The sequence below is a fragment of the Maniola hyperantus genome, chromosome 5 (assembly GCF_902806685.2).
Source record: "Maniola hyperantus chromosome 5, iAphHyp1.2, whole genome shotgun sequence".
In the NCBI taxonomy this organism is placed as follows: Eukaryota; Metazoa; Arthropoda; class Insecta; order Lepidoptera; family Nymphalidae; genus Maniola; species Maniola hyperantus.
In genome coordinates this window covers 13,070,422-13,097,947 of record NC_048540.1, presented here as the reverse complement: position 1 = coordinate 13,097,947, position 27,526 = coordinate 13,070,422, and the positions used below count along the sequence as shown (strand labels likewise).

At 38.2% G+C, this 27,526-nt stretch overlaps 1 protein-coding gene across 2 annotated transcripts in view; it reads right to left on the bottom strand.

The window, feature by feature from the left end:
- Positions 1 to 14,078: 14,078 nt before the first annotated feature.
- The window catches only part of LOC117982360 (cardioacceleratory peptide receptor-like), a 113,858-nt gene continuing 100,410 nt past the window's right edge, over positions 14,079 to 27,526 (bottom strand). The window contains exons 1-9 of one of the 2 annotated variants that reach the window (XM_069498786.1): positions 27,087 to 27,166; positions 26,894 to 26,997; positions 25,708 to 25,801; positions 22,148 to 22,243; positions 20,611 to 20,811; positions 19,777 to 19,878; positions 17,252 to 17,432; positions 16,742 to 16,886; positions 14,079 to 16,174 (exon numbers count right to left, since the gene is read on the bottom strand). In XM_069498786.1, the coding sequence (XP_069354887.1) occupies positions 16,088 to 16,174; positions 16,742 to 16,886; positions 17,252 to 17,432; positions 19,777 to 19,878; positions 20,611 to 20,811; positions 22,148 to 22,243; positions 25,708 to 25,801; positions 26,894 to 26,997; positions 27,087 to 27,102 (1,026 nt within the window). In that variant the 5' untranslated portion in view covers positions 27,103 to 27,166 and the 3' untranslated portion in view covers positions 14,079 to 16,087. Of the gene's footprint in view, positions 16,175 to 16,741; positions 16,887 to 17,251; positions 17,433 to 19,776; positions 19,879 to 20,610; positions 20,812 to 22,147; positions 22,244 to 25,707; positions 25,802 to 26,893; positions 26,998 to 27,086; positions 27,167 to 27,526 lie in introns of those variants that run through there. The other variant, XM_034968714.2, reaches the window with a different exon arrangement.

The following is a 27,526-nucleotide window of genomic DNA, read 5'->3' as shown; positions in this document are numbered from 1 at the left end:
CGAGTTACACTTGCACACGAAGGTTCCCGTACGTATTTTATTATATTCCATCGTAGAATAAATAACACTTTTTAATTTCTATAAATTTTCATGGTGGTACTTTTGAAAATCTTTTTATTTGTTGTTATAGCAGCGATAGAAATACAATTAATTTCTTAAATGCATATTTTTATTTATTTATTTATTTAAACAACAGCTTTATTGTTAACAAAATTACAGAGAGTTAGGATACAGGATACACTTACAAAAACAAAGGGCGACCTTATCACTAAAGTGATCTCTTCCAGGTAACCCATACTTAAGAACTTATAGAACTGTAAGACGGGGAGTCGCAATTCAGCTAAATATATGGGTATAATGGGTAAACATACACTCTAATAGATACATACTATAAAATATCATCATCATCATCAGCCTGTGGACGTCCACTGTTGGACATAGGCCTTCCCTAGTTTGGGCTATGTCAGTGACCTTGGTTCTCCTGCGGATCTCCTCATTTCGGATCTTATCCCTCAAGGAAACTCCTAACATAGCCCTCTCCATAGCTCGCTGAGCCACTTTTAATTTGTGAACAAGGCCGTTTGTCAGTGTCCACGTTTCAGCACCATAGGTGAGGACGGGAAGAACACACTGGTTAAAGATTTTCGTCTTCAGGCACTATAAAACATAATATATTATATTATATACATGTATATAAATAATATATTAAATCCATAGATTAATTATTGGTCTCGCATGATTAAATCAATATAATATAATTAAATAAATAATACATAGCCAACATACTATATTACTTATGACAGAAAATCTAAATTTACAGCGACAGCGATAGTGTTTCTTGACACGGTTTTAAAAGATTGCCAGCAATTTATATATTTATATATTTTTGTTTTTATTATGTCGGTCAGTCGCACAAAACTGCAGCAAAACAACGCAATAGGGAATGCAAAGTACAATTTCCCCGGTCGTCGAACTGTGCAAAGCACATACATAAGCGCTTCGCTGCACAGCTTCTGTAATAAAACTACTGCACTTTCTTTGACTCTTATCTTCGTGTCTACGTAGAGATGTTTACTTTAATGAGTAGAGTGGATATTGATACTCCTCTTTTTACTTAACTGTATGTTAGTGTTAATTTGTTCCTTACATCATTACATTATTGAGCGAAGTAGAGTTGTCAAACCGTGACATGAGGGTTATAGTTAGTTGGAGCGAGCAATGGAAAGACTATGCTTGGAAATTCTCTATGACGTGATAAAATCAGTAATGAGTAAATCCGCAAGAAAACCAGAGTAACCGGAGTAGTGGTGGGTGGGGCGGCGATGGCTTATGATGATGACGATGATTATGATGACTTGCAGCTTGTTGTTGTCTTTTCTCTCTTTGTCCTATCTGTGACTAATAAAAAGTTTATATCCCCTAGATAAAGATATTGTGACCTTTCCTTTTCTCTAGTAGAAAGAGAACATCAAGTCATTGTCCTACATTTCGTTCTTATCCTTTGAAAATTGCATTTGTACAAGTCTCTTGGCAACTAGACATCATTGTAGACTATATTTTGCACTGGGCTACGCTGCTACGGCGTAGCATGATTCAAGAATTTTTGAAGAAAAACTTCTTTAAGGTATGATTCCGAACCACGCTGCACGCAGCAGCGCTGCCGCAACAGTGCTGTCACCAGCTGTCACAGTCCTGTCGCGGCACTACTGGTCCCCATACAATCTCTATAAGCTTATATGACATTACATTCTGAGCTAGGTAGCAATGTTCCGCTACATTGCTGCCGCGACATTGCTGCATTTGCATATTGCATGTTCGTCTCCGGGTTACAAGTTTCTCCAAAATCGGTTAAACGAGTGGGCCGTGAAAAAAGGAGGAAAAGCCAGACATAACACTTTTGAATTATAATTATTAGTTTGGATTCTATGTTGTGAATAAAGACGTAGGTGTAATCCCTGCATGACTTTAATCAAAACAAACAACTGCAAAGCGTGGCTCTATTCGAAGGCTTCGATATTAATCCTCACGGACTTTGCCTCGAAGCTATTTGCAATGTCAGCCTTCTATAATCGACTAAGAGCCGCAAGGGCCAGACATTCGTTATTTTATAAAAGCTCAAAGTTTATCAGGTCACTCACTTGCCAACAGGTCTGATTGCAGCCAAGCGCTAGTCTATGAATTAAAAAAAAATCTTTGCTTTGTCCTACAGGCAGGAACGATCAGCTACTATGAATTTTGGATCATAGTGGCTTTGGCAGATAACAGGTAACAAAGGTATAAAAATCTTACGTCAAAATTTACACTATAAAGTATAAACTTTGACGTAAGATTTTTTTCACCTATATTACCTGTTATCTGTCAAAGTCACCATGATCTAAACTTCATAGTCACGGATCGTTCCTCTTTCTGCTAGGGACAATGCGCAGAGAAACTTTCAGCTTTTTTAAAATAACGAAGGCCTGGCCCTCACAGGCTCTCTCTCTATAAATATTGACATCCAGCACCCTGCGGGCTTTTAGAGTGATATATTGGAAAATCTACAGCCATGGATTTCAAACTGTAAATCATATTGCAGCAAATATAAACGAGAAAAATCTAAGTTAGTTTGGTACAGAGAATAAATGGGTCAGTCAGCTTTGTTGGTAAAAGAATTGAGATACGATAAGTGGATGCCAAGTTATGAAAAAGAAAAATATTTTTCATTGTGATGCCAAGTTATGAAACATAATAAACTTAACTTTGTACAAAGTAAGTTTAAACTTAGGGTGAGTCCACATCTGATATTTTTGGCAATCACGATCATGTATCATCGTATCAAGCACGCATATCATAATGCTCAGTTTTTCTATACTTACCTACAGGTACGAAGCTCGATTGTCTATCCATCCAATCATTTACAATTAATTGGTTTAGTGATTTTAGTATTGTATCTAAATTGTAAATACTTATACCTAATTTCCGTAGGTAGGTACCTATTAAGATACGCGTATCTGAAACGCAGCGATAATTGTTTCCATGCTGTTCTAGCCTTAACAGGTAATTCGCCGATCACATCCGTGAATAAAAAATGCAACAGTGTGTGATTGTTTATAGTTTAACATCTGAGAGACAAAGTACTTTTCATCCGATAATTAAAGAGTTCCTATGGGTTTTAAAGACCTGAATCCAATTGGAGAGATCCAACAGGGATCTTGATCGCTGTAAAGATGAGGTGTGGACCCACCTTAATAGAAACTTGGCAATCTAGTCTACCTAAAGAAAAAAACACTCTAAAACCATCCTCTCATTATTGCCTTTCTAATGAAAATAGTTTGGGGCAAATCGGTTGGATGGTTTCAAAGTGTATTACAGACACAGGTAGAAATATTTTTTTGGTTTTATTCGTATACCAACTTATTCCCGCGACTTCCTCCGCGTGAACTACATAAATTTCAAACCTCTATTTTACACCCTCTTGTATTTTCACAAATCCTTTCTTAGCGAATATCTACGTTATATTAGCTACCTGCATCCTAAATTTCAACTTGATCCGTCCAGTAGTTTGAGCTGTGCGTTGATAGATCAGTCAGTCAGTCAGTCAGCTTCTCCTTTTACATATTTAGATTTCATTGCTGCTAATTTAAAATACAATAGCCGGCAGGAAATATTGTACAACGACCAGCGGTTTTGTAGAGGTATGAGTGACAGAGACTCTACGAAGCCGATATCTCTTTCTAATAGTTGATGTACAATATTTCCTGCCGAATGTACCTTATCTTATCATTCGATTTGACTGATTGATACAACAAAGTTTAAGTAAAAAGATCTAACATTTATATCTTTAACTGAAAACCTTTTCGACACATTTTATTACATTGAAAGAAAAGATTTGAATCCCACCAGGCAGTAAACTTTGATTCCTTTTCGTCCTAGATTTTTGTATTGGTTTTATTTGTTGAAACCGACATTTATTTTTCTACTAGGTGATGCTCGCAACTTCGTCCGTGTGGATTTTCGTTTTTCAAAATCCCCCGGGAACTCTTTGATTTTCCGGGATGAAAAGTAGTCTATGTGTTAATCCAGGGTATAACCTACCAAATCCGTCCACGAGTTTTTCAACGACCTCTTAGGGCGGTTTCAGACTAGCGTATTTTTTTGCGCGTATACTTACGGTCGTTTCAGCATACGCGCTTACACGCGCGCTACATTACGCGCTTCAAAAAACCGGACGCGCGTATACGGGCATATTTCGGCGTGTTCGCTCGAGCCGGTGATGTTGCGGGGAGGTGTCTCTCGCGGCTCGCGCTTATACGAGCTTAGAAGCGCGTCAACGCTCGTACGAGTTGAGCGTGTACCAAAAGGCGCGCCTACATGCGCTTCCAAAAACGAGCTCATACGCGCGTATAAAACGCTAGGCTGAAACCGCCCTTAGAATCATCTAGCTTTTTTGTAGTTCTGGTTTCCTAAGATAGCTGGGCCGTCAAATTGCGTCCGGTACGATTACGTGTAGAAACCGATCAGGGGTATGAGTTTAATGAAACTGCCATACCCGTTCCAAATCAGCCTTTTTCCATCTTAGACTGCATTATCATTTACCACCAATTGAGATCGCAGTCAAGGCCTAAGTTGTATCTAAATTAAAACAATTACATATTAGACTAGCTTATGCTCGCGACTTCGTCCGCGTGGACTACACAAATTTTAAACCCCTATTTCACCCCCTTCGGGGTTGAATTTTCAAAAATCCTTCCTTAGCGGATGCCTACGTCATAAGCTATCTGCATGCCAAATGTCAGTCCGATCCGTCCAGTAGTTTGAGCTGCGCGTTGATAGATCAGTCAGTCAGTCAGTCAGTCAGTGAGTCAGTCAGTCACAACATTGTGGTCGTTTGCGATGCATTTTCTTCTTCCCAAAAGTTCTCTACATAGCTACGTTGCTTTCAAAACTTTCTTTCTCATAAAACAGAACACGAATATAAATGTTCCGTGATTAAACTTTTAAGAAGTCAGACATCGATTCACTTCCAAGCCTTGAAAGTAGAACTAGCACGGCAACTCTGAAGTTTAAATGAGGATAGTTTTGAAGTGAACCGTGCGATTATATTCTACGCAGCTATGATATATAAATAACCTTACGATTAGGGTTGACAGACGGAATATAAAATCCGGACTCGGTGAAATTACATCGGATATTTTCGTCTAAGCGAAGGCCACACGATGCGTTGCCGCTGCGTTGCGGTGTCGCACCGCTGCCGCAGTCAGCACTGCGTTGCTTCGCTAAATTGCTTGGCGGCACGGCTTTGCTGGTTGGGTAGTAACTAGCCACGGCTGACGCCCCCCACTAGACCAGACCAGAAATTTAGAAATCATAAAATTCCAAACCCCTGCCAGGAGTTGATCCCCGGAACCTCCCACTAATAAGACCACAGTGCTTACCCCTGGGTCAGGGAGGTCGTCAAATTTATGTGTGTATTGATTATAATGTAGGTACCTACCAATGAGAATTTTGAAATACTCCTTGGTTGACTCTACATCATTTTTATGTACTTACCCTTATTTTATACACCGCCGCGCTGCCAGTATTTATGACCCTAAATAATACTTTTCATACTAACTATAGGTACCTATTATGAAAAGTAAAAAAGCCTTTTCTCTGTACCTGTTATTGCGTTATTTATTTTAAGTAATAGGTACATGCTCGTGTTAGGTTAAACATGGTTTTGATCACGTTACTTTACGTGATAAAAAGTGCTAGAAATCCAAACTGCCAACGCAAAGGTAAAGCCGATTCGTTAGAAAGTTACGAGTGTATGTTTCTGGCTTATGCCAATTTATTGCCTACCCAATTAAAGCCAGTAGGGCGATTGTCTAAAACCTGCATCAATCATTATTACAATCTAAATTGTTCTGCTCCCCAATTGTGTAAGAATAACCATTTCATGGCTATCGCAATCGTCAATAAATTCTGCCCTTTGATTGGTTGATTCGCTTTTTACATTTTTTCACAGCCAATCAAAGGGCAGAATTCTTGACGATTGGGATAGCCATGAAATGGTTATTCTTACACAATTGGGGGGCTGATTGGCTGAATTTGTGCGATTCTTGTTGCAAGAACGCATTGTGGCCAATAGTGAGCGAGCATTAACCAATCAGAGATGATTGGGATCGTGACATTGTAGCTGTCAAACAACCGCGGTAGGGCCACTGAATTACATGCAACGTGTCACTGTATCGCGTCGTGATCAGAGATATACTTACAACGTTAGTTTTAGTATACCTACGCAAAACCTGAAAGTTGTTGAGAATCTTAAATATATAAAAGGAAAAGGTGACTGACTGACTGACTGACTGAATGACTGACTGACTGACTGACTGACTGATCTATCAACGCACAGCTCAAACTACTGGACGGATCGGGCTGAAATTTGGCATGCAGATAGCTATTAGGACGTAGGCATCCGCTAAGAAAGGATTTTTGAAAATTCAACCCCTAAGGGGGTGAAATAGGGGTTTGAAATTTATGTAGTCCACGCGGACGACGTCGCGAGCATAAGCTAGTCAGTCATAGAATCGATTGCAGTCATTTTTACTTCGTGTCACGATGTTACATCCAAAAAAAACCTTATTCAAATATGTTTAATACTTAGTTCAAGTGAGCTATTTTATAGTCAAAAAGAAAACCTCGTTAGCAATATTTCATTAAATTTAGTCCTTGGACTCGTTCAGTCTCGGGGTAAAAAACAGATTTCCTACAAGCAAAAAGTAATTTCTGGTATAATGGTATAAAATCAATTCTAATGTGACACTATAATTAAGTCGTAATAATTATCTACTTGGTACTCGACTTTAGTTTAAAGCTGTAAAATTAATTTCAGTCTATTAAAATCAATTTTCGGCCGAACGGAAAAGTTTTATCGAAAGCACTTTGTTGCTTAGTTATGGCTAGGAAATAGGAAGCTACGAGTAAGATCAAATGATATTGTGTAAATCAAATTGTTTTACTTAAAGGTAAGATTTAAAATAAAAACAACAATTTTTAGATGATTATTAATATTTAATTGTTCTTTGGCAATTATAATAATTATGCAGTCAATAATAATAATAATTATGTACACATTTCACAACGAAATAAATTATTGACAATAATATTTTCATGAACAACAAATAAACAGACGATAAAAAAATAAGAGATATCCCTTTAAACCGTAAAATTAACCATTACTTACCTACTTAATTACTTTATTTTGTAAGCGACATGGTTAACAAAGTGTAAAATAAGAACGATTGACGCTCTATAATCTAGATTTCCTAGAGTAGGTACTGTCACTGAAAAATTGTCTACCTCAGATATCAATTTATAGTAGGTATAGGTAAGTGGAGACTGTACAGTGTGTTTGATAAATAATCTAAATATACAAAAGGAAATGGACTGACTGACTGATCTATTAACGCACAGCTCAAACTACTGGACGTGTCGGGCTGAAATTTGGCATGCAGATAGCTATTATGACGTAGGCATCCGCTAAGATTTTTGAAAATTCAACCCCCTAAAGGGGTGAAATAGGGGTTTGAAATTTGTGATACAGATAGACAGACAGACAAAAATGAAAAATTACATTTTTGTGTTCTATCGATTATAGAGTGCCCTCGAAAAAAATCTAAAATATCTTCAATGTACAGAATTGGACCTGTTACAGTTTTATTAGAGTAGGTATAGATGTCCCTTATATTTTTGTAGCTTGCATACTATTCGGTTAAGCCCACACTGCGAAATTTCACCGCGCGATTTTTACCGTAGAATTCTTTGACAATTTATTATGGACATTGTATGAAGCCACTGGCACTCAATTTCTGTTTATCACAGAAATGTTCAGGGAAATCGCGCGGTTAAATTTCTAGGGCTCCTATGGTGATATACTATAATATTTAAATACAAGCCTTTTTCTTCTTATTTATATCATACATTGGCGGTGATGAATATTTTATTTTTCAAAAATATACCTACTTAATACATAATATTATATTAATATCTAAATTAAATAGAATAAATCTTTGTATACATAAATTTTTTTTAAATTTATCTATTCTATATTTTGCATAAAGAGGTTGTACGCGCCAAACCAACACCTACTACCTTCTCCCTCACGCTCCTTATAAATACACATTTCCTATCGCATTACATTCCTAATTACTTCCTTTCACTTCGCATCTACAAAAAAGAATCGCACACGCAGTTAGTTGCAATCTGAACTCATACGCGCCGGGCGTTTACTGACCCATCTTGAAACAAACGGCATGCATGCCCGCGACTAAACCTACGCCACGCAAGCTGTGAAGAAAATCTGTGTTCTACGCAAATAAAGTGGAAGGTGACGTGCAGTGATCACTCCAGTGTTGTGGACTCGAAGCCTTACGTCCTGTGAGTACCTATGCATAAGCCTTTACCCAATTTCCCACGCATTATTCCCGCATCGCATTGCACTCCGCTCGATCGGCTCTCCGCCATATTTGTATCTCACAAACACTCGAAACTTCGCAATATAATATCGCCTTAATTATCGCAAATCGCAAACAAATTTTTGGTCACTTCGAACCTTGGATGATCCCAGTACCTTTTTATAATAATATTCACGCTATTTACGCATTTAATCCATTAACGCATATTTCATCATAATATAAAAACGCAAGGTCCTTCGATTCTATCATTCATTATTCTAGTATACCTATTTATTTCGCTTTACGCAAACTACAGTGGAGTTTTGAGTGTACCTACTTACTATAGTTAATTACGCAACGCAATAAAACGATAAATATATCGTATTTAAAATACAGGAAAGATTTTCTTACAGTACAGTTTAATTACAGTGCAATATTAGATAAAGTGCAGTGTATATCTAAATTAACTCGCTTACAAATTCATTAAATCGCATGAGTTAGGTAATAGGTACATCGTATCGGAATATTCCATACTTACGCCAGATTGTCGTTACCTACCTACACGTTAAAAGTTTACAATTTATAAGTTTATTCCTTCCGCGTCATATTATAGGAATTGAATATTTTAAATTAACTAACTAGTAACGTAATTCGATATATACCTACCTACTAGTTTTACCTACTTGCTTATAGAATTAGTTAATAAGTAAATTTCTGGCTACGTATCATATTAATTAAATAAGTAAGTACATACCTTTGTCTCGCAAGCCAGGTACGTAATTCTTTTATCTACCTACCTGTATAATGTTATAATAAAGACACACGGTAGTGTGTCCGCGCCAAGTTCGTTTCACTTTGTATAATTTTATAATCAAGACACACGGTAGTGTGTCCGCGAAGTTCGTTTCACTTTACGTATTAAATACCTTTTTTATTTCGCGAAAAAGGAGATTGCCCATTTCGGTAGTTCAAAATGCCGAAAGGAGAATGTCCTACCCCAAAGGTCAGTACGGAAGTGTTGGTATTGGAGGCTCAAGTTGGAGCTTATTTCGCAAATATGCAATCTATTTTTAACGCGTCTCAAAATACGAAAAGTGAAGATGAAATTAGATTTTTTCTGTCAAAAGCCGCTAATATACATAACTTACGCACAGAATACATAAACCTTGTTAAGGAGTTAAATATTGCTCGTATACAAAATAATCCAGATTATGTCGCGAATTTTCAATCGTTAATTGCATTCGAAGAGCTGTTTTCGTCCGTTCAATTTAAGTTGAATGAGTGTTCGCCCTCAACATCGACTTTAAAGACTCCAGATTGTTGTCAAGCTGTGACGTCATGTAAACCTAAAGTAAAATTGCCACCTATAACGTTACATAAATTTAATGGAGATATAAAACAATGGACTATCTTTTATGAGTGCTTTAATACTACGATTCACGAAAATAAAGAACTCAGTAATGCTGAAAAATTACATTATTTATTAGGCCAGCTTTCAGATGCCGCCTTAACCTCCATAGCAGGGATTGAACCCTCTGGAGATAATTATGAGCTTATTTACTCAACATTGGTAGATAAATACCAGGATGTTCGCGCTTTAGGTTATAATTACTTAGACCAAGTTCTTAATTTTAAACAGTTACAATCATCGCAAAATTTAAACTCATTTTTAGACGTTTGTGGAACATCAATCGCAGCGTTTGAAAAATTGAACATAGAAAATAAAGCTGACTTTATTTATTTATATTTAGCTTTAAAAAAGGTAGATAAGGAGACTGCTCGCTTATATGAAAATTATATGCGCTCTGAGAAGGTACCCACATTTGATAATTTTATTAAATTTATAAAGGAACAAGCCAAAATTAATGCTAGAACTCCTGAAAATTCTCATCTACCGTCAATTGAACACAGAAATATTCGCCAACGCAAAGTACCTTCGCCAAAAAATATACCCTCTTCAAGTACATCAAAATCATTTGTTATTTCGGTGGATAGTAAGGCTCAGGTCTGTCCGCTTTGTAACACCGATACGCACAAACAATACTACCGCTGCCCTAAGTTCTTAAAATTGACGCCGCAAGAACGATATAATGTAGTGAAGTCTAATCGAGGATGCACTTCTTGCTTATCCTTTTTTCATCAAAATCGGCTCTGCCAATCGGATAAGTCTTGCTATACCTGTGCAGCAAAACATCACACGCTACTCCATAGAGATGATAATCAAACCGAGACTTCTGGGCATAAAGGTGATCGCACACCTGCAGACCCTTCTGACACAAATTCACAAAGTCAACCAGCAGTCTCGCTTTGCTCGCTTAGTCATAATAGTATGCACATGCGCACAACTGTTTTGCTCGCAACCGCCTGCGTCCGCGCGTTAGACTCCAGTGGGACAGCGTATACACTCAAATGTCTTATAGACAACGCATCGCAACATAATTATATCACAAGTGATTGTGTTAAACGCTTAAATTTAACTGCTAAGACCATGTCTTATCCCGCGGTTGTAAACGGGTTTGGAGGCAGGTCCAGTAGAATTAAGGGTATAAGTAGTATTACAATATTTTCACGATTTAATGATAAAACATATTCACTTACGCCGTTGATTGTCGACAAAATCACAGATCACTTACCTACATCGCCAGTTGAAAGGTCGCTGCTCACCTACTTAGAAAACGTACCACTCGCAGACAATACTTATCACCTTCCAAGTAAGGTTGATATGATTTTAGGCGCGCAAATGTTTACGCAAATTCTACTATCTGGCCGCGTAGCGGCGCCGCCTGGTATGCCTCACGCATTACAAACCACGCTTGGATATATTATTATGGGTCAAGCCCCGCTAACGCAATCCGCTACTCCTTCGCAAACGCAAACACTATGTGCTATCACCAATGAACGCTTAGATAATTCTTTACGCAATCTCTTTGAATTGGAAGAGGTACCTTCCCCCAAGAGCAACTTCCTTAGTATGGAGGAACAAGAATGCGAAGCTATTTATGAAAATACGACAGAACGCGATTCGCAAGGGCGATATATTGTAGCTTTGCCGTTCAAGTCCGATCCCAATTTATTGGGCAACGCTTCGCTAAACGCAGAAAAACGCTTTAATTATTTAGAACGCAAATTAGAAAAATCACCTTCTTTACGCGACGCTTACAATAATATTATGGACGAATATTTAGAGAAAGACTGCTCTGACTTACAATATATTATTCCGCACCATGGTATTCAACTCGACGATAAAGCTTCTACTAAAGTCAAACTCGGTTTGGATGCGTCATCCATTGAAAATGATATCAGCTCATTCGATCCTTTACAATTATTTGAATTTAAACGCGTATGCTTTGGCCTCGCTTCAAGTCCTTTTCTTGCGCTTCGCGCTTTAAAACAGCTAGCTGAAGATGAAGGTGAAAACTACCCTTTAGCTGCAGCCGTAATAAAGGCAGGTAAATTTCACATGGATGACGTCATATATTCAACGCACACGGTGGAAGACGCAGTCAACTTGGCTGACCAATTATCAGCAATGTTCTCCGCAGGTTGCTTCGATTTACTAAATTGGTCGAGCAATTCCTCTAAATTTCTTGAACATTACCCCAAAGAACTTTTGCATCCATCGCTCGCTACTAGCTTTGAACCCGAATCAAGTCAGAAGGTTTTAGGGGTTAAGTGGGAGCCTCACAAAGATTGGTTTACCTTTGACTTTGCTCCTAAAGAAATGAAATGCACTAACCGCAACATGCTATCAGTCATTGATCGTTTGACGTTCTTGGAAAGGTTAAACCAGTTAAACCAGTATCGCTCGCTCGCTTAGAACTATGTGCAGCTTATTTGCTTTCTAAGTTGGTACGCGCTGTGTTGACAAATTATGGTTCTCGCGTTACTATTGCCCGCACATACTTATTTTTAGACTCATCAGTCGCTCTCAATCGGATAAATTCTAGCCTGCATAAACTAAACGGATTCATCGCTAATCGGGTATTAAAAATCCAAAATAATTTAGCCCCGGTAAACTTCTTTAACGTTTCTGGCAAAGAAAACCCAAGCAACTATTTGTCTCGTGGTTTAACTCCCGCTCAACTCGCTTCTCATCCGTTATGGTTTAGCGGTCCTCCTTGGATGCACGAAAGCTGTAAGCCCGTTAAACAATGCACTCCAAATTTAAATAATTTGTCTGAGTCTCAAACGGTCGTATTTAATACTGTCATACCAGAAAGGCCTCTTACATTGGCTATCGCTGAATGCACGTCCTCTTGGACAAAAGTGCTACGCACATTTGTTTATATTTTACACTATTGTAAACACTTAATTACGCGCGGTTCGAACCCATTATTGGTTCGAATACTGCAGAATTGTTTATAATTCACTCGCTTATAATTCGCTCGCTTACGCGCAGTTTAAAACCCACTGATGGTTTAAATACTGCAGAATTGTTTATAATTCACTCGCTTATAATTCGCTCGCTTGCGCGCAGTTTAAAACCCACTGATGGTTTAAATGCTGCAGAATTGTTTGTAATTCACTCGTTTACAATTCACTCGCTTATAATACGCTTTCTTACGCATGGTTTTAAGCCCACTGATGGTTTAAAGACCGCAGAATTAGTAATTCATTCGCTTATAATATGCTCGCTTACGCACGGTTTAGTAACCGCTCATAATTTAAATGTCGCAGAGTTCTTGATAAGTCATTCGCTTCAAAAGATTTACTCTTTTGAACTCGCAACAACCTTGAAATGTAAAAACAGGCTATTACAACGCATAAAATTAGTATTAAGCTTTATATTAGTTATTATTATTAATAAACGCTCGCATTTAATTTCGCACTTCTCGTTATTAGGTAAATTTATAACACCTTATTGGAAACGCTGGCGAGAAGAATACTTACAAACACTACAGGTTAGGCAAAATTGAGAAAATCTTTCCAGGCCCTGATGGCCGTATACGAGTCGCTTTAGTTAGAACAAAAAATGGTACACTCGAACGACCTGTAGTTCGCCTATGCCCACTTCCTGTTGAATTTAATAATTAGTTTATATTTGTTAGTTATAATTTCTATTATATTTTCTCTTAGATAAGTAAATTCACGCTAGTTAATCGCTATCCGAATGATGGATATTTTGAGCTATTTTTTTGTACTCTTTGTTTAATAGTGTTTTCTTGGAACAGCCGTCCAAGGGCGGGGGCTATGTACGCGCCAAACCAACACCTACTACCTTCTCCCTCACGCTCCTTATAAATACACATTTCCTATCGCATTACATTCCTAATTACTTCCTTTCACTTCGCATCTACAAAAAAGAATCGCACACGCAGTTAGTTGCAATCTGAACTCATACGCGCCGGGCGTTTACTGACCCATCTTGAAACAAACGGCATGCATGCCCGCGACTAAACCTACGCCACGCAAGCTGTGAAGAAAATCTGTGTTCTACGCAAATAAAGTGGAAGGTGACGTGCAGTGATCACTCCAGTGTTGTGGACTCGAAGCCTTACGTCCTGTGAGTACCTATGCATAAGCCTTTACCCAATTTCCCACGCATTATTCCCGCATCGCATTGCACTCCGCTCGATCGGCTCTCCGCCATATTTGTATCTCACAAACACTCGAAACTTCGCAATATAATATCGCCTTAATTATCGCAAATCGCAAACAGAGGTACCAAAGGTTTTTTAAGTATATTTCAGTTTAATATAATATTTTAATTTTATAATTTCTTATACCTATAGATAATTATTATTTGTACAAGATTTGTGACACTTTCGACTTTAAAAAATATATTCTCTCAAAATTACAAAATATATCATCTTATATTTATTAAGTAGGTATACAAACTTTATAATATTAAATTGGTGCAAATTTACAATGCATACAAAATATTTTTGGCAAGAGATCCATAACCGTAATACTAATTACCTATATTAGACAGTATAAATACCCTATATTATTACAGAGGTAAATATACATAATAAATTATTTATTATACTAACAGTTCTTTATATACACTATGTACTACCTACATAGTGTACCTAAAGAAGTTCTATTATAGTACGCGACAGGTCGATATGTCAACCCGCAAGTCACCCGCGCTATCCCGCACGAGGCTAGTGCGGGGGCTGTACAGGTGTGCGGGGCGTCCCCCCTGGGCCTCACCTCATACCCCGCTTGCTATATGGACCTGTCGCGTACTGTATGCACCTACTCGTATAATTAAGTATAGAGATCCACGCTACACTTACCTACAGCAGTTTTGATCGTTGAGAAAAATCGGTTTTCTTTTATTTCTTTTATTAAAGCTAAGCGTATTGTCATTAAACCTATATTTTTTATCTCTCGATGATCCTCGAGAGCATCCGCGTGGATTTAGGTTTTTAAAAATCTCATGGGATCTCTATGATTTTCTGGGATAAAAAGTAGCCTATGTTCGGCTGCGGGATTCAAGCTATCTCTGTACCTCAAACGGACAGACACACACTTTCGTATAATATTAGTGTGGATTAGTCTCTCGGTACATGGCTAGGTTTGTTATTATAAACGTTTTGAAATTAGAGCTATTGCCCGGCATGCATTGCAATGCCATTCACGCGTCGTCTATCGTACGTTGACGGTACTATGTCAGAAGCCTTCCCGCAACATGTAACAACAACTGTACTGATTATCCGTCTGGTCCGTTGGTTAGAACCAAAATTATTGCAGTTTGTTCCACTTACTTCCATCCGTTGGTATAATCTTTTCCAAATTTTGTCCCTACTGCCACACAAGACTGATCTGTCCACGGAGAGAATTAAGTATAGGGTTCTCTCTGTTACGTATTCCCATACAAATGACACAAACAAAAACTCAGTGGGCGTTAACCATTTTGAGTGGCCAGTTTTTATCTTTGTCATTTGTTTGGGATTACGTAACCGAGAGAGCTCTATACCTACTAACTTCTCTCCGTGCATAGAGTATAGTGTCCAGTGGCCCTACCGCGGTTGTTTGACAGCTACAATGTCACGATCGCAATCATCTCTGCTCGCTCACTATTGGCCACAAATTTAGCTAATCAGAACAATTGAGATTGTAATAATGATTGATGCAGGTTTTAGACAATCGCCCTACAGTGCGACATGGCTCTTTTGGCTTGAATGACATTGACAGGGGGCGCTGTTGGAGAATCAAGGCTTAGAATATTCAAACAAGAACAAAGGGCAATGTTAGTTCCGATTTTTGCCACGCGCCAAGATAGCCTTGTCGCACTGTAGATGGCTCCGTCAATCAACTGTATGGGGAATCTCTATAGCTTGTGCTAATCATACAACAGATGATAACGTATAACATGTAAAGAACCCATAATGAATTCATGGTTTCCAGAAAAGCGTTTCTACGTCCCTATGTGATAGTAGGTACTGCAATTCTAGGAAATCAACAGGGCCGTACACAATCTCTAAACTAAACTAAATTAACAGGTCCAAATCTAGTGCTATCTTTTTCCGCAAGCAAAATTATGAAAGGGAAATAGATTTCGACGTAAGTATATTAGTTTAGTTTAGAGAATGCGTACAACGGAGTTAGCCACAATGCTAACAACTGTGTCGTTGGTTTAGTTAAACGTTTGATAGTTTTGCCATTTGTAAAGTGTAGCGTGTATCGGTTTACAGCATGACGTCAGACGTCAGCTCGGGCTGACGTCAGTCGCGTAGCGGCAGCGTCACGTGGTGCGTGCGGCGTGCGTCTTGTGATCGCGATATGCTGTTGCCGCGAGTGCGGTTTAATATCTGCAAATAAAAGAAAAACTTATGAGGCTCTATTGCTCAACGGTCAAGGGGCAGACTGAAAACTTCGACTGAAACTGAAAGGTCAGACAACAAAGTCCTATCATCATCATCATCAACCGATAGACGTCCACAGCTGGACATAGGTCTCTTGTAGGGACTTCCACACGCCAGTCTTGCGCCGCCTAAATCCAGCAACTCCCTGCGACTCGTCTGATATCGTTCATCCACCTAGTGGGGGGGTCTTCCAACACTGCGTCTTCCGGTACGAGGTCACTATTCAAGCACCTTGGGACCCCAAAGTCTATCGGTTGTACGAACTATGTGCCGTGCCCATTGCCACTTCAGCTGCGCAACCCGTTGAACTATGTCGGTAACTCTAGTTCTCCTACGGATCTCCTCATTTCTGATTTGATCACGTAGAGAAACTCCAAGCATGGCTCTCTCCATCGCCCGCTGAGTTACTCTGAGCTTTCTTATGACCTATAAGACTCATCGTCTGAGTGATCCTATAAGTGTTCCCTTTTCTCTGGAGATAAGGAACCCTATAATAATGACAAAAAGTATTACCATAGCAACAGAATGCGACCGCCTCGCGTGAGTGGAACTCAGGAGGTCCGAGTGTCCGGTGGAGTCGGAGCGCGACCGCGCGGTTCCCCGCACGTGTCGCTTGCGCTGCGTGCCGCACCAGAACCAGCGGTACGGGGGCACTCGTCTGGAAATATTAAAGCAAACATGAACCAGTTAAAAAAATCTCATCCTAGATTTTTTTTGAAAATGGAACCTTTAAAAATTCTTCTATCGCTCGCAGTTATAGCGATGAGGTTGCTTGTTGTAGGTACTCTTAAGGCCGGACCGCACTATAGCGGATGTCTACGTCATATTAATAGCTATCTGCATGCCTTTCAGCACGATCCGTCCACTAGTTTGAGCTGTGCGTTGATAGATTAGTCAGTCAGTCAGCTTTTCTATAAATCCAAAAGAGGTAAAACGGGTTCGAAATTTGTGTAGTCCACGCAGACGATGTTATGTTAGCTTATGTTCGCGACATATATTTAGATGTGGGTTGTTGAAACTTACTTTAGACTAGCATAAATGTGCGGGGAGAACATGCAGCATATCAAAGGGTTCGCAGCGGAGTTCAACGGCGCAAGGCTCTGTATGAGGGTCGCGATGGCAATGTTCATCTGCGTCGTCGGTATCTGATGGTATACTTGTAGTAGGTCGAACACGATGTATGGCGACCAGCAGAGTACGAACACTGGAATTTAAAATAGAGCTTGATTAAAAATAATACAGCCTACAGGATGTAACCAGAACGCTCCCAATACAGGCGATAGTACTGATGATTACTGATATGATAACACCAAAAAAAACGTGAAAAAATCCCAAAAAAATCATATATTTTGTAAAAGTCCTATACTTTTAAAACATAATTTTTCTGTAACTATTATACATTAGACTGTAACGCTGAACAAAACTTAGATGTAGGTAATATGTTACTAACTAATGAGCAACAATTAAATGTTATAAGGCCGCGCAAGATTACATATTTAATTGGGTTGAAATAAAATATACATAGATAATAATAATAATCATTATTACCACATTTTCATGTGCTCCTAATTTTTACCGGCGTAGGCGTCTGGCGTTGACATTAGTGAAAAGGAGAATGAGTATAATAAACATGCTGTCAAATTAGCAGATGTGTTTAATGTATCAACATGGTTTAGCAATCATACAGTAGGGTAAAAGACGCCTTACTCGCCGCTTGGCACACTTATTATGAATTACAGTGATAGCAATACCGTCCACAAGAGCAGTCGTAAAATGCGACTGCTGCTGACATCATCCAGCTGCTGAGATAAGGTTATCACTCGCATTTTTATTGAGTTGTAACTGACACTGTCCACTGGTCAGCACACTCGACTGTGGATGACCAAGTCCTGAGTTTGATTGCCGGGTTGTGCTATTGCGTTTTTATGTCATTCGGCCGGTTCATTATGCTGGAGTTAAGAAGTTAGTAAGTACGCAATAGTAGCAAAAGTTATAATCATATCATTCCAATGATACCCAACATCATATCATTGCAATAATATCCAGCATAATGATGGATGGATGGATGGATGATGATGATGGATGATGATGATGGATGGAACATGGTGATGATGATGGATAGATCTAAAATAAGGCTACGATGGAATCAAAACAAATCAAATCAAATCATTTATTTGCTGATTGCAGGTAGGATTTGGAACTATCGAGAAATATCAAGTAGTAAGTACGATTGGAGATGGATTGTCAAGTCAAATGAGAACTACGTCTAATCTACGACCAGTTGGTCAAAACTGTAGCGCCTAAAAACGACCCAACTGTATGATTGTTAAACTGTACTTTCAGTCAGGAAGTTGAGGTTAACGTCTATGAAATCTATAAATATGTTTGATCTTGAACCGGATTGAGGTCGGTCGTTGTGTGAAATGCTCCGCGAGAATGTTTGTTTTGCGCTGAATTCGTTACATCAGTCCACAGATGAAAGATTTTTATTATTAATCTGTTATTTTTTTCGTTTTTAATTTTTCATAATACGGAGAATGCTTTTATTCCGTTTATTTGAGATAGAAATACCGATTTTTTACCCAAATAAACTTTTACAAGTGCTTTTGAAACGGCAAAAGAATCTACCATTGATTTAGAATGTCTTTTCTACCGCGAAGATGCAGCAAGAAACTCGGCAAAATAGTGATGCACAGGCACTAATACTAATCCAAAGGCATTTATGTGTTACTTTCCAATTTCAAGCTAAATAACAATATTATGTTTATAATAGGTATTGTGTGCGTCGCCTTCTAGGTACTAAATCTATCATGCAACTATACGCGACAGATCAAAATGGCAATCCGTACACCGATTGCTCAACCTATCGCGGACAATACCTACTTAGACCTGTGTGTCACTTGACTGAGATGACTCGTGGTATAGGATGCGGGTTGCGGGAGTAACAGCAATGCGATTAAATTAGTTGATTTTTATGATAACTCCCGCAACTCAGCCCAAGTCAAGCAGTTCACCTACGAGTAATAGCGTGGTCGCATAAATATTGTTGGAGTTTCTCTACGTGATCAAATCAGAAATAAGGAAATCCATAGGAGAACTGAAGTAACCGACGTAGCTAAGGTAGGTTGCGAAGCTGAAGTGGCAATGGGCAGAGCACATAGTTCGTAAAATCGATAGACGTTGGGGTCTCAAGGTGCTGGAATGGCGATCTCATACCGAAAGACGCAGCGTTGGAAGAACCCCCACTAGGTGGACGGACGACATCAGACTAGTCGCAGGGAGCCACTAGATTCAGACGACGCAAGACCGTGGCTGTGGAAGTCTACAAGACACCTCGTATGTCCAGCAGTGAATTATAGGTTGATGATGATCATGTCTCTACAATTTGGGGAGATAAACATAACTCAGCTGTCACGTTTTCAATGTGAAAACTCAGTGCACTGGTACATGATTCAACTCTTCGTGTAGGTATACAGAGAAAGTGATGAGAATACATTGTATAATAATCTCCTCAGTTAACGATTCGTAAACAAGAAGTTGGATCTCACCGAAAACAATAACAAAAGTCATTTTGACGCTTTTGATTTTGGCTCTCGGTATCAGTCCTCTAGAGCTGGCGCGCCTTGAATCTGGGTCGCATTCCACCTGCCCTGGAAAGAGGAAAAGTTAATTTTGAACATTTTTATTGTAATTCTTCAAGTTCCTGGCATGTCGGAGCACATTGTCGTGGCTCTTTCAATGTTTTGCCTATCAAAAATGTTTTTGTAGGTTTTGTATTCGCAGGTTAGATGTTTATATTCGATTTCAAAAAATATGTATTATTACCATTGACTTATATAATGATTATTACTAATTGAATGATTCCCGCGATTTCATCCATTTGGATATAGAAATCCAGTGGGAACTCTTGCATTTAAAGCGGGCTCACCATCACTTTGCTCAGAGGCGTCTTTACCTATGGTGCAGGGTGTGCGGTGCACACGGGCGCCGGGTCTAAGGGGGCGCCCTCTAATGCGACACCTCCAAAGATGCGTCGATGTCGGCGCTCTCAAAGACCCTGCGCTCGTGTTATGGCCGACGCCGTCATCATTTAAAATCATCATTTAAAATTGCACCATTTGCATCTGAATTTCCGTTTGAAAATATGACTGTTAGTATTCCATTTTGACCCTGCTCCTACTAGACTAGAGGGCGCCAGGGTACTGGTTGCACACGGGCGCCACAAGAGAGATGCCTCTGACTTTGCTCTTAGTCCATATCGTAATCAGTACTAAGTATAACGGTGTAGCAAGCAACAATCGCTTGCGCGAAAAGAACTAGCGTATCATAATATACGCTGACAAAGACCTGACATGGAGAACACTGGAGGAGGATCAACTTACCAGTTCTCATCTTCCCTCTTTTATTGTTCATGGGCGGGCTCATGACCACCGCTTTGCTCTTGGTCCATATAGTCAGTACTATAACCGCGTAGCACGCAGCGATGGTTAGCGCGGGGAGTACGAAGATCATGATTGACACTAACGTCATCCAGATCTGCCATCCGCGCGCTGTCCCTAAATCTATCCAGCATTGAAGCTGCCCTGAAACATTGAAGAATTTTACGTTAAGGAAATATTTATCGTTTGGTTTTGCGATCACTATCATCATCATCATGAACAACCGATAGACGTCCACTACTGGACATAGGTCTCTTGTAGGGTCACACGCCACGGTCTTGCGCCGCCTGAATCCAGCGGCCTCCTGCAAATCGCCATCAGGCGGTTATGGTATAATTTATCTTAATTCTCAACTCAAAATAGAATATCATAATTCTGTAACGCAAAAGTTGATATTTTATTAGCTGATGCACGCGACTTTTTAAAAATCCCATGGAAACTTCTTGATTTTCTGGAATAAAACGAAGCATAGTCAGGGTATTTCCAAATTTCATCAATTCAGTTATAGTGGCGCGAAGGAGTTACAAACATAAAATAGATACAAATTACAAACGTTCACTAATATTAATTATAATTAGTATGATGAACTCCCAATAAGTTCAAAAAATCTTAAAAAATCTGCCCAAATACCAGAAACATCTAAAAAGTTAAGAGGGCTCAGGACGGAGCTTTCTTCATACAAACGTAGGAGGGTAATTACTACATTATTTGATATTGTACGCTCAAAACTAAGTATTAAGTCGATTTATCTCGTCATTATCTAGGTTTATTGATATATTAAACATTGAAAATAATATTGATTTTAAAGTTACGAGCCTCAAGAGATTCATATTTTAACACTAAATTTATGACAACTTTGGGCGTAAATAAGTAAGATTAGGAGTATGAAAATTCTAAAGAAATTTAACATTAGACATAGTTTATTTATTCATTAGTTGAAATAACTATACTTTGCAAACACAAACTCAGTAGTTTTTTCTCAAAAATACTTTTCCTAAACCCTTGATTTCGCTGAAAATCATCGTGCCTCTCACCTTTCTCATACAATGTCAAGTGAAAAGCAAATAGGTTTGGTCGAGCGTCCTGCGTCACCTTAAAGGAAGGGGTAAATCCTAACATTAGGTATACTTGTACTCCATATATCTACCATTTCTAGATCAAAGTCAAATAATAAATGTTACCTAGTTAAAATTGAACATTTTCGGTAAGACAAAATCAAGATTACGCTGATTGAGCCGTTCTGTAATCAAACAGTTCCTGATTGCGTATCAAGAGAAAAGAAAACTACAAAAAGGTATAACACGAGACAGGTTGAAATAGCAATCGAGGTATGAGGCGGGGGGACGACGCCTCGCACACCCGCACGTTATCCTCGCTATCTCGCACCGAGTTAGCGCGGGGACTGTGCGGGTGTGCGGGGCGTCCCCACCCCAATTGCCATCTCGACGTGTCGCGTGTAGAAAGAACTGCTTTAACTTACCTTGTACTTCCTTTATTTCATACAATACAAGTATCGGAATAGAGAACACAGTGCTTATCACCCAGGCTGCCACAATGAGAGCCCTCGCTCGGTTCCCTGAAAAAAAAACCCAATAAGAATGGTAAAATTAAACCCAAACTGATATAATATTATTATAATTTATAAAAAAGATTTTTACATCGTTTTTCATCATCAAAGATTATCTGTTAATCTATTACAGACAGATTCTTCTCTTTAGGTCAGTTATTGACCTGAAAAGAATAACTTACAGAATAGCGTATTATCAGCATAGTGTGAACGAAAAATGCAGTATGACTTCACGTTCACACTGACGCGGACGCCGTAGACCGTTGTAAGTACCTACTATCATAATAAAAATAAAGAATATAAAAATGAAAAATCTGTGCCTAGTCTCACAGTGAGCCTGCTCATTCTACTTTTGAAGAAGAAAAAAATACTTCTTCAAAAGTAGGAAATTCATGCTCGAGAATACCAGACGATTTTTTGTGCCTCCAGGAAATTCCCACCTAACTAGTAAGAGGCTTAAAAGCCACAAGGCTAATGCAGTGGCTTTGTTCACATCGTATTCGGGATAAAAGCTATTCTGTGTCTACTTGGGATTTGGACTACGTGAGATAAGGTTTCGTGCAGATTGGAGATTGATTTGTGACCAACTATTTATTAAATATTATAAAATATATTTAATAAATATTTAATAAAATGCATTAACAAGTATTTATAGTATAAATATGTTTAGTAAATAATTGTTGGCAAAATGCAGTAACAAATATTATTTGTTAGAAAATAAAATAACTCTCTATGCTGCAAAATAAGAAATTGTTTTTAAACAAAATATTATATGCGCTGCAAAATTGGGAATTGTTTCAAATTTTGCAGCCTCGCTTCCGACGCTAAATTAAATTTTATGATAGATTTTAACATTTTTATGGTGGACTCCTTGGCAAACACAGAGTTAATTAACATTATTAAGAAGGCTATGTACTTAAACGATAAAAAAGTGTGGATTGGACTCGCTCCAGCAAGGGGGCGGAGCTGCAATTGCTTACAAATTGAAATTGTAAATTGCACGTTTGAACAGAGCAACCGCCGAGTTTCTAGCTGGTTCTTCTCGTGAGGAACGGCATCCCGAACCAGGGGGTAAATTATTCTGACGAATTTATTAAATTTGAATAAGGGTTTATCCTATTCTATCCTATTAGTAAGCAGGTGCCTACTCGTAAGAGCGATCACGCACTCATCCGATCCGAATCCGTGAAAACACGGATATAAAAAATCCGGGGGAAAAAATCGGTTTATTACTTCGACGTTCTCGTCTTTGTAATGATTTAAAGGACCTCATCGTCGTTTATTACCAGCTTTATATCTACTATTTACAGCAAAGTCTTGTTAAAATGTAATTCAAGGAAACTTTCTCTCTTTCGTTTTAATACGGTCTTAAAACATACTTACTAAGTAATTTTGAGTTATTTGTGTCTTAATTAATAAGTTTAATGAAGTTCGTGTAATTAAAGCTTTTTCAGGCAAATATTAGCGTTATCATGTAAATTATAACTAAGCATCGGCCTTGTAAGTTGTGTCCTACAGGGACTTTAAATTTTGTAGCGATATTTTATAGCGGCCACAGCCCGTCTCAGTCTGAGAGGTGTGTGTGTTGCTGTGCTTTGTAGTGACCCGGCGATGGTGATCATCTTCTCTACATAAGTATAATATAATAAGCAGTATAAAATAAAGTCGCTTTCCGCTGTCTGTATGTATGTATGAACGCGTAGATCTTTTAAACTACGCAACGGATTTTAATGCGGTTTTCACCAATATATAGAATGATTCAACGGAAAGGTTTATAGGTATAGTTTAATTCTCAAAAAATTAGAGATCCCTAGGGAAATTGAAATAATATGAATTAGGTCGGAAAAAATCCTCTCATTTGAGAGTTTCCCAGGCGTGCGCTGCCTAAATGTTCAACGAAACAACGTATGGTAAAATTGTTTCTCTTAAAAAGTTCTACAAGAAAGTCCGCGATAGCATAACATATCTTTTAAGGTTAGCTCACAATAATCGATTTTATGATTTTCAAAATGGAAGTATGGATTATTATTAATCACTCCTCATTGACACCACATTAGTATCAACATTGCACCCATGCGAAGCCGGGGCGGGTCGCTAGTTACAAATATATAATATCCAATCCTGTACTGACTGACTGAATGACTGACTTATAATATATCAACGCACAGCCTAAACTATTAATCCTAGAGACATTTTGGAGGGTGTGTTCTTTGTAAAGAGTAGGTATCCACTAAGAAAGGATTTTTTTGAAATTCTACCCCTAAGCGGGGTAAATGGGGGATGGAAGTTTGTATGACAGTCTATCATTTTTAAACTTACATCGTAGGTAGTAGGTAGTATAGACTAGATAGAACTACCTCACTATTCAATTTCGTTGAAGATTGATGATGTTTACTTGACAGCGGGAAAATCATGAGGTTAGCCGTCTATGTGCATGTCCATATCTTTGTTTATTCATCCGTTCCCTCTAATATCCCCACTGCTCATTAGATTTTGATAAATGAGCTTTCGTCGCGTGTCCATAATCTAAGTCAATCTATGTATATTATTATGGTGTAGGTATATGAAAAAAAAAATTAGAGGTAGGCTTATTTATTTATTTATTATAATATGAGAAACAATAATTTGCCATTTTTTTCAAAGATAAATAATTAGGGTTTAGTCTATAAGCCAATAATATAGAAATAGGTAAAGAAAGATTAGGTATGTATTCAAATATAAATATTTACAAATGCTTTTGAATCATTAACTGATTAAAAATGCCATTCCTACCGAGAGCAAGCAAGAAATTCAGCTGTTGCTCTTTTCAAATATTACTATGCCATGTATTTATATTTAGAACAATGTTATTATTATAAGTAATTACAGTGTTGATATAAGTAAACCGCATTACTGGAGCAAGCGAGTCAAATCTACGCTCTTTTATCTTTTACATAATCTTTGACTGTGTAATATATTTTTCAACACACTTGCTCCTAAAGTGGCTCTAATTTCACCGCAGTTAGGTACATAATGACACCTTTAATCAAACTGTCACTTTGTCATTGCTATTATTCACAAGTGAGTTATAGAGTTTTTCTTATTTTATTGGTTGAGTTGCTTTGTTCTTAAAAAAGTTCAATGACACTATAATCAAACTGTGACTTTTTCATTGCTATTATTCACAAGTGAGTTATAGAGTTTTTTTATTTTATTGGTTGAGTTGCTTTGTTCTTAAGAAAGTTTCGATACAAAAAGATCGTGTTCAATAGTAGGTACAAATACATTTTTAGTATTATTTTCTTCACAAGTGCGTTGAAAAACGTATGATACACGTGTGTATTGATGATTACCGTCCTCGGCTATCTTAAGACCCTCACCTCCGCTCGGGTCTCAATGGTGCCTCAGCGGTAAGTAGCGACTCACTTGTACCATAATGTACTATTTTTAGGAGCAAACTTTTAAGAACTGAAGAAAAATGAAAAAATACTCACAACTTCTTGAAAAATTCATAGGATTGGTGATGGCATCGCATCTGTCGATACTGAGGGCTACCAGGACGTATGTGGACGCGTACATCACTACTGCCTGTGAAGAAAAACATAATAATTAGTAATAATAGTGGTTATACCTATAGTTACATTATGTACATAATATTATAACGTAATACGTATAGGTCATAGGCTACTAGATTATGGAAGTATGTCTAAAATGCATAAAAAAGAATATAAATAAAAAAATAAACCGGCCAAGTGCGAGTCAGGCTCGCGCAATGAGGGTTCCGTACTACAGTCGTATTTTTTCGACATTTTGCACGATAATTCAAAAACTATGATGCATAAAAATAAATAAAAATCTGTTTTAGAATGTACAGGTGAACCTTTCATATGATACCCCACTTGATATAGTCACTCACTTCGAAAGTTGAAAATACTAATTATTAGTTCATGGCCACAATTTAATTTTTTTGTGTGATCTAACCCTAAATTCTCGTTTTTCAGATTTTTTCCTAAATGTCAGCTATAATACCTACCTACCTGTCAAATTTCATGATTCTAGGTCAACGGGAAGTACCCTGTAAGTTTCTTGACAGACAGACAGACAACAAAGTGATCCTATAAGGGTTCCGTTTTTCCTTTTGAGGTACGGAACCCTAAAAAGAAACAAAAAATATTTAAAAAAAATAGTTTTGTACATACTTACCAGATTACTATAAGCTAAGAAAATAATTAATTAAGATGTATGTAGCTTTGTTCAATGTAACAATCCCCAAATAAAAATAAATTACAGTTAAACGAAAAATGAATAAAAACCCTTCATAGTAATACCGACCCACAAAAGTCTCCGACCGCCATGTTGGAGGAAAAAAGGAAGGAACACATTTTAAAAAAATACTAGTGGTTCCCGATCGCCTGCAATCATGAAATTATGCAGGTAGCAATGTCTAGGTAAAGGGAAAAATCCGATAATCGAGAATTTGTGGTCACTTCACAAAAAAAATTAAAAAGTGTTATTTTTTGTACGATGGTACTGAACATTGTGTGCGAGTCCGATTCGCACTTGACTGGTTTTTTCTTTGCATAGGATAGCAAAATAATTTCGTCGTAACGACCGTATCAGCGAGCGATTCAATTAGTAATACGACGATGACAAAGTATGGCATCATTCATCTTGTTGTACCTGTAGGAATTTGATGAATTTGCATAGGAACTCGCCCACCAGCCACGCTATGGTGATCTTCTGTACTATGTCTACGAACACGTATATTAGCCCCACGAACAAATCTGGAAGAAAAAACGCATGAATAATTATCATTTCATTTTATTTTTTATATTCTAATCATGGTATAATAATTAATTAATATTAAAATTACAAATCGAAAATATCATCTAAACCACCGTAACAAGGCAGGGTGCCCAGAACGCTGGCTGCGTTACCTCGTTGAATGGCCAGACTAATATTATACTGCCCGAGGTAACTGCCAGCCTTCCGGTCCAGATACAAGTTAGCCCTTGACTGCAATCTCACCCGGTGCTAATTAGTGGTGAATGATGCGGAAGCGGGCTAACCTGGAATGAAAGGGGTAGGTAGGTATGGCAGTTTTTATTAAAGTCATACCCCATTAGTTTCTACACAGCATCGTACTGTAACGCTAAATGGCTTGGCGGCACGGCATTTCCGGTCATCATCATCATGTTCAACCCATCACCGGCCCACTAATGAGACCCATAGACCATAGTCCGCCTACTTACTTTTACACAGTCTAAATTACTTACTTGTATAGTAGTAGTTCTGTAAAAGTAAGTAGACTAT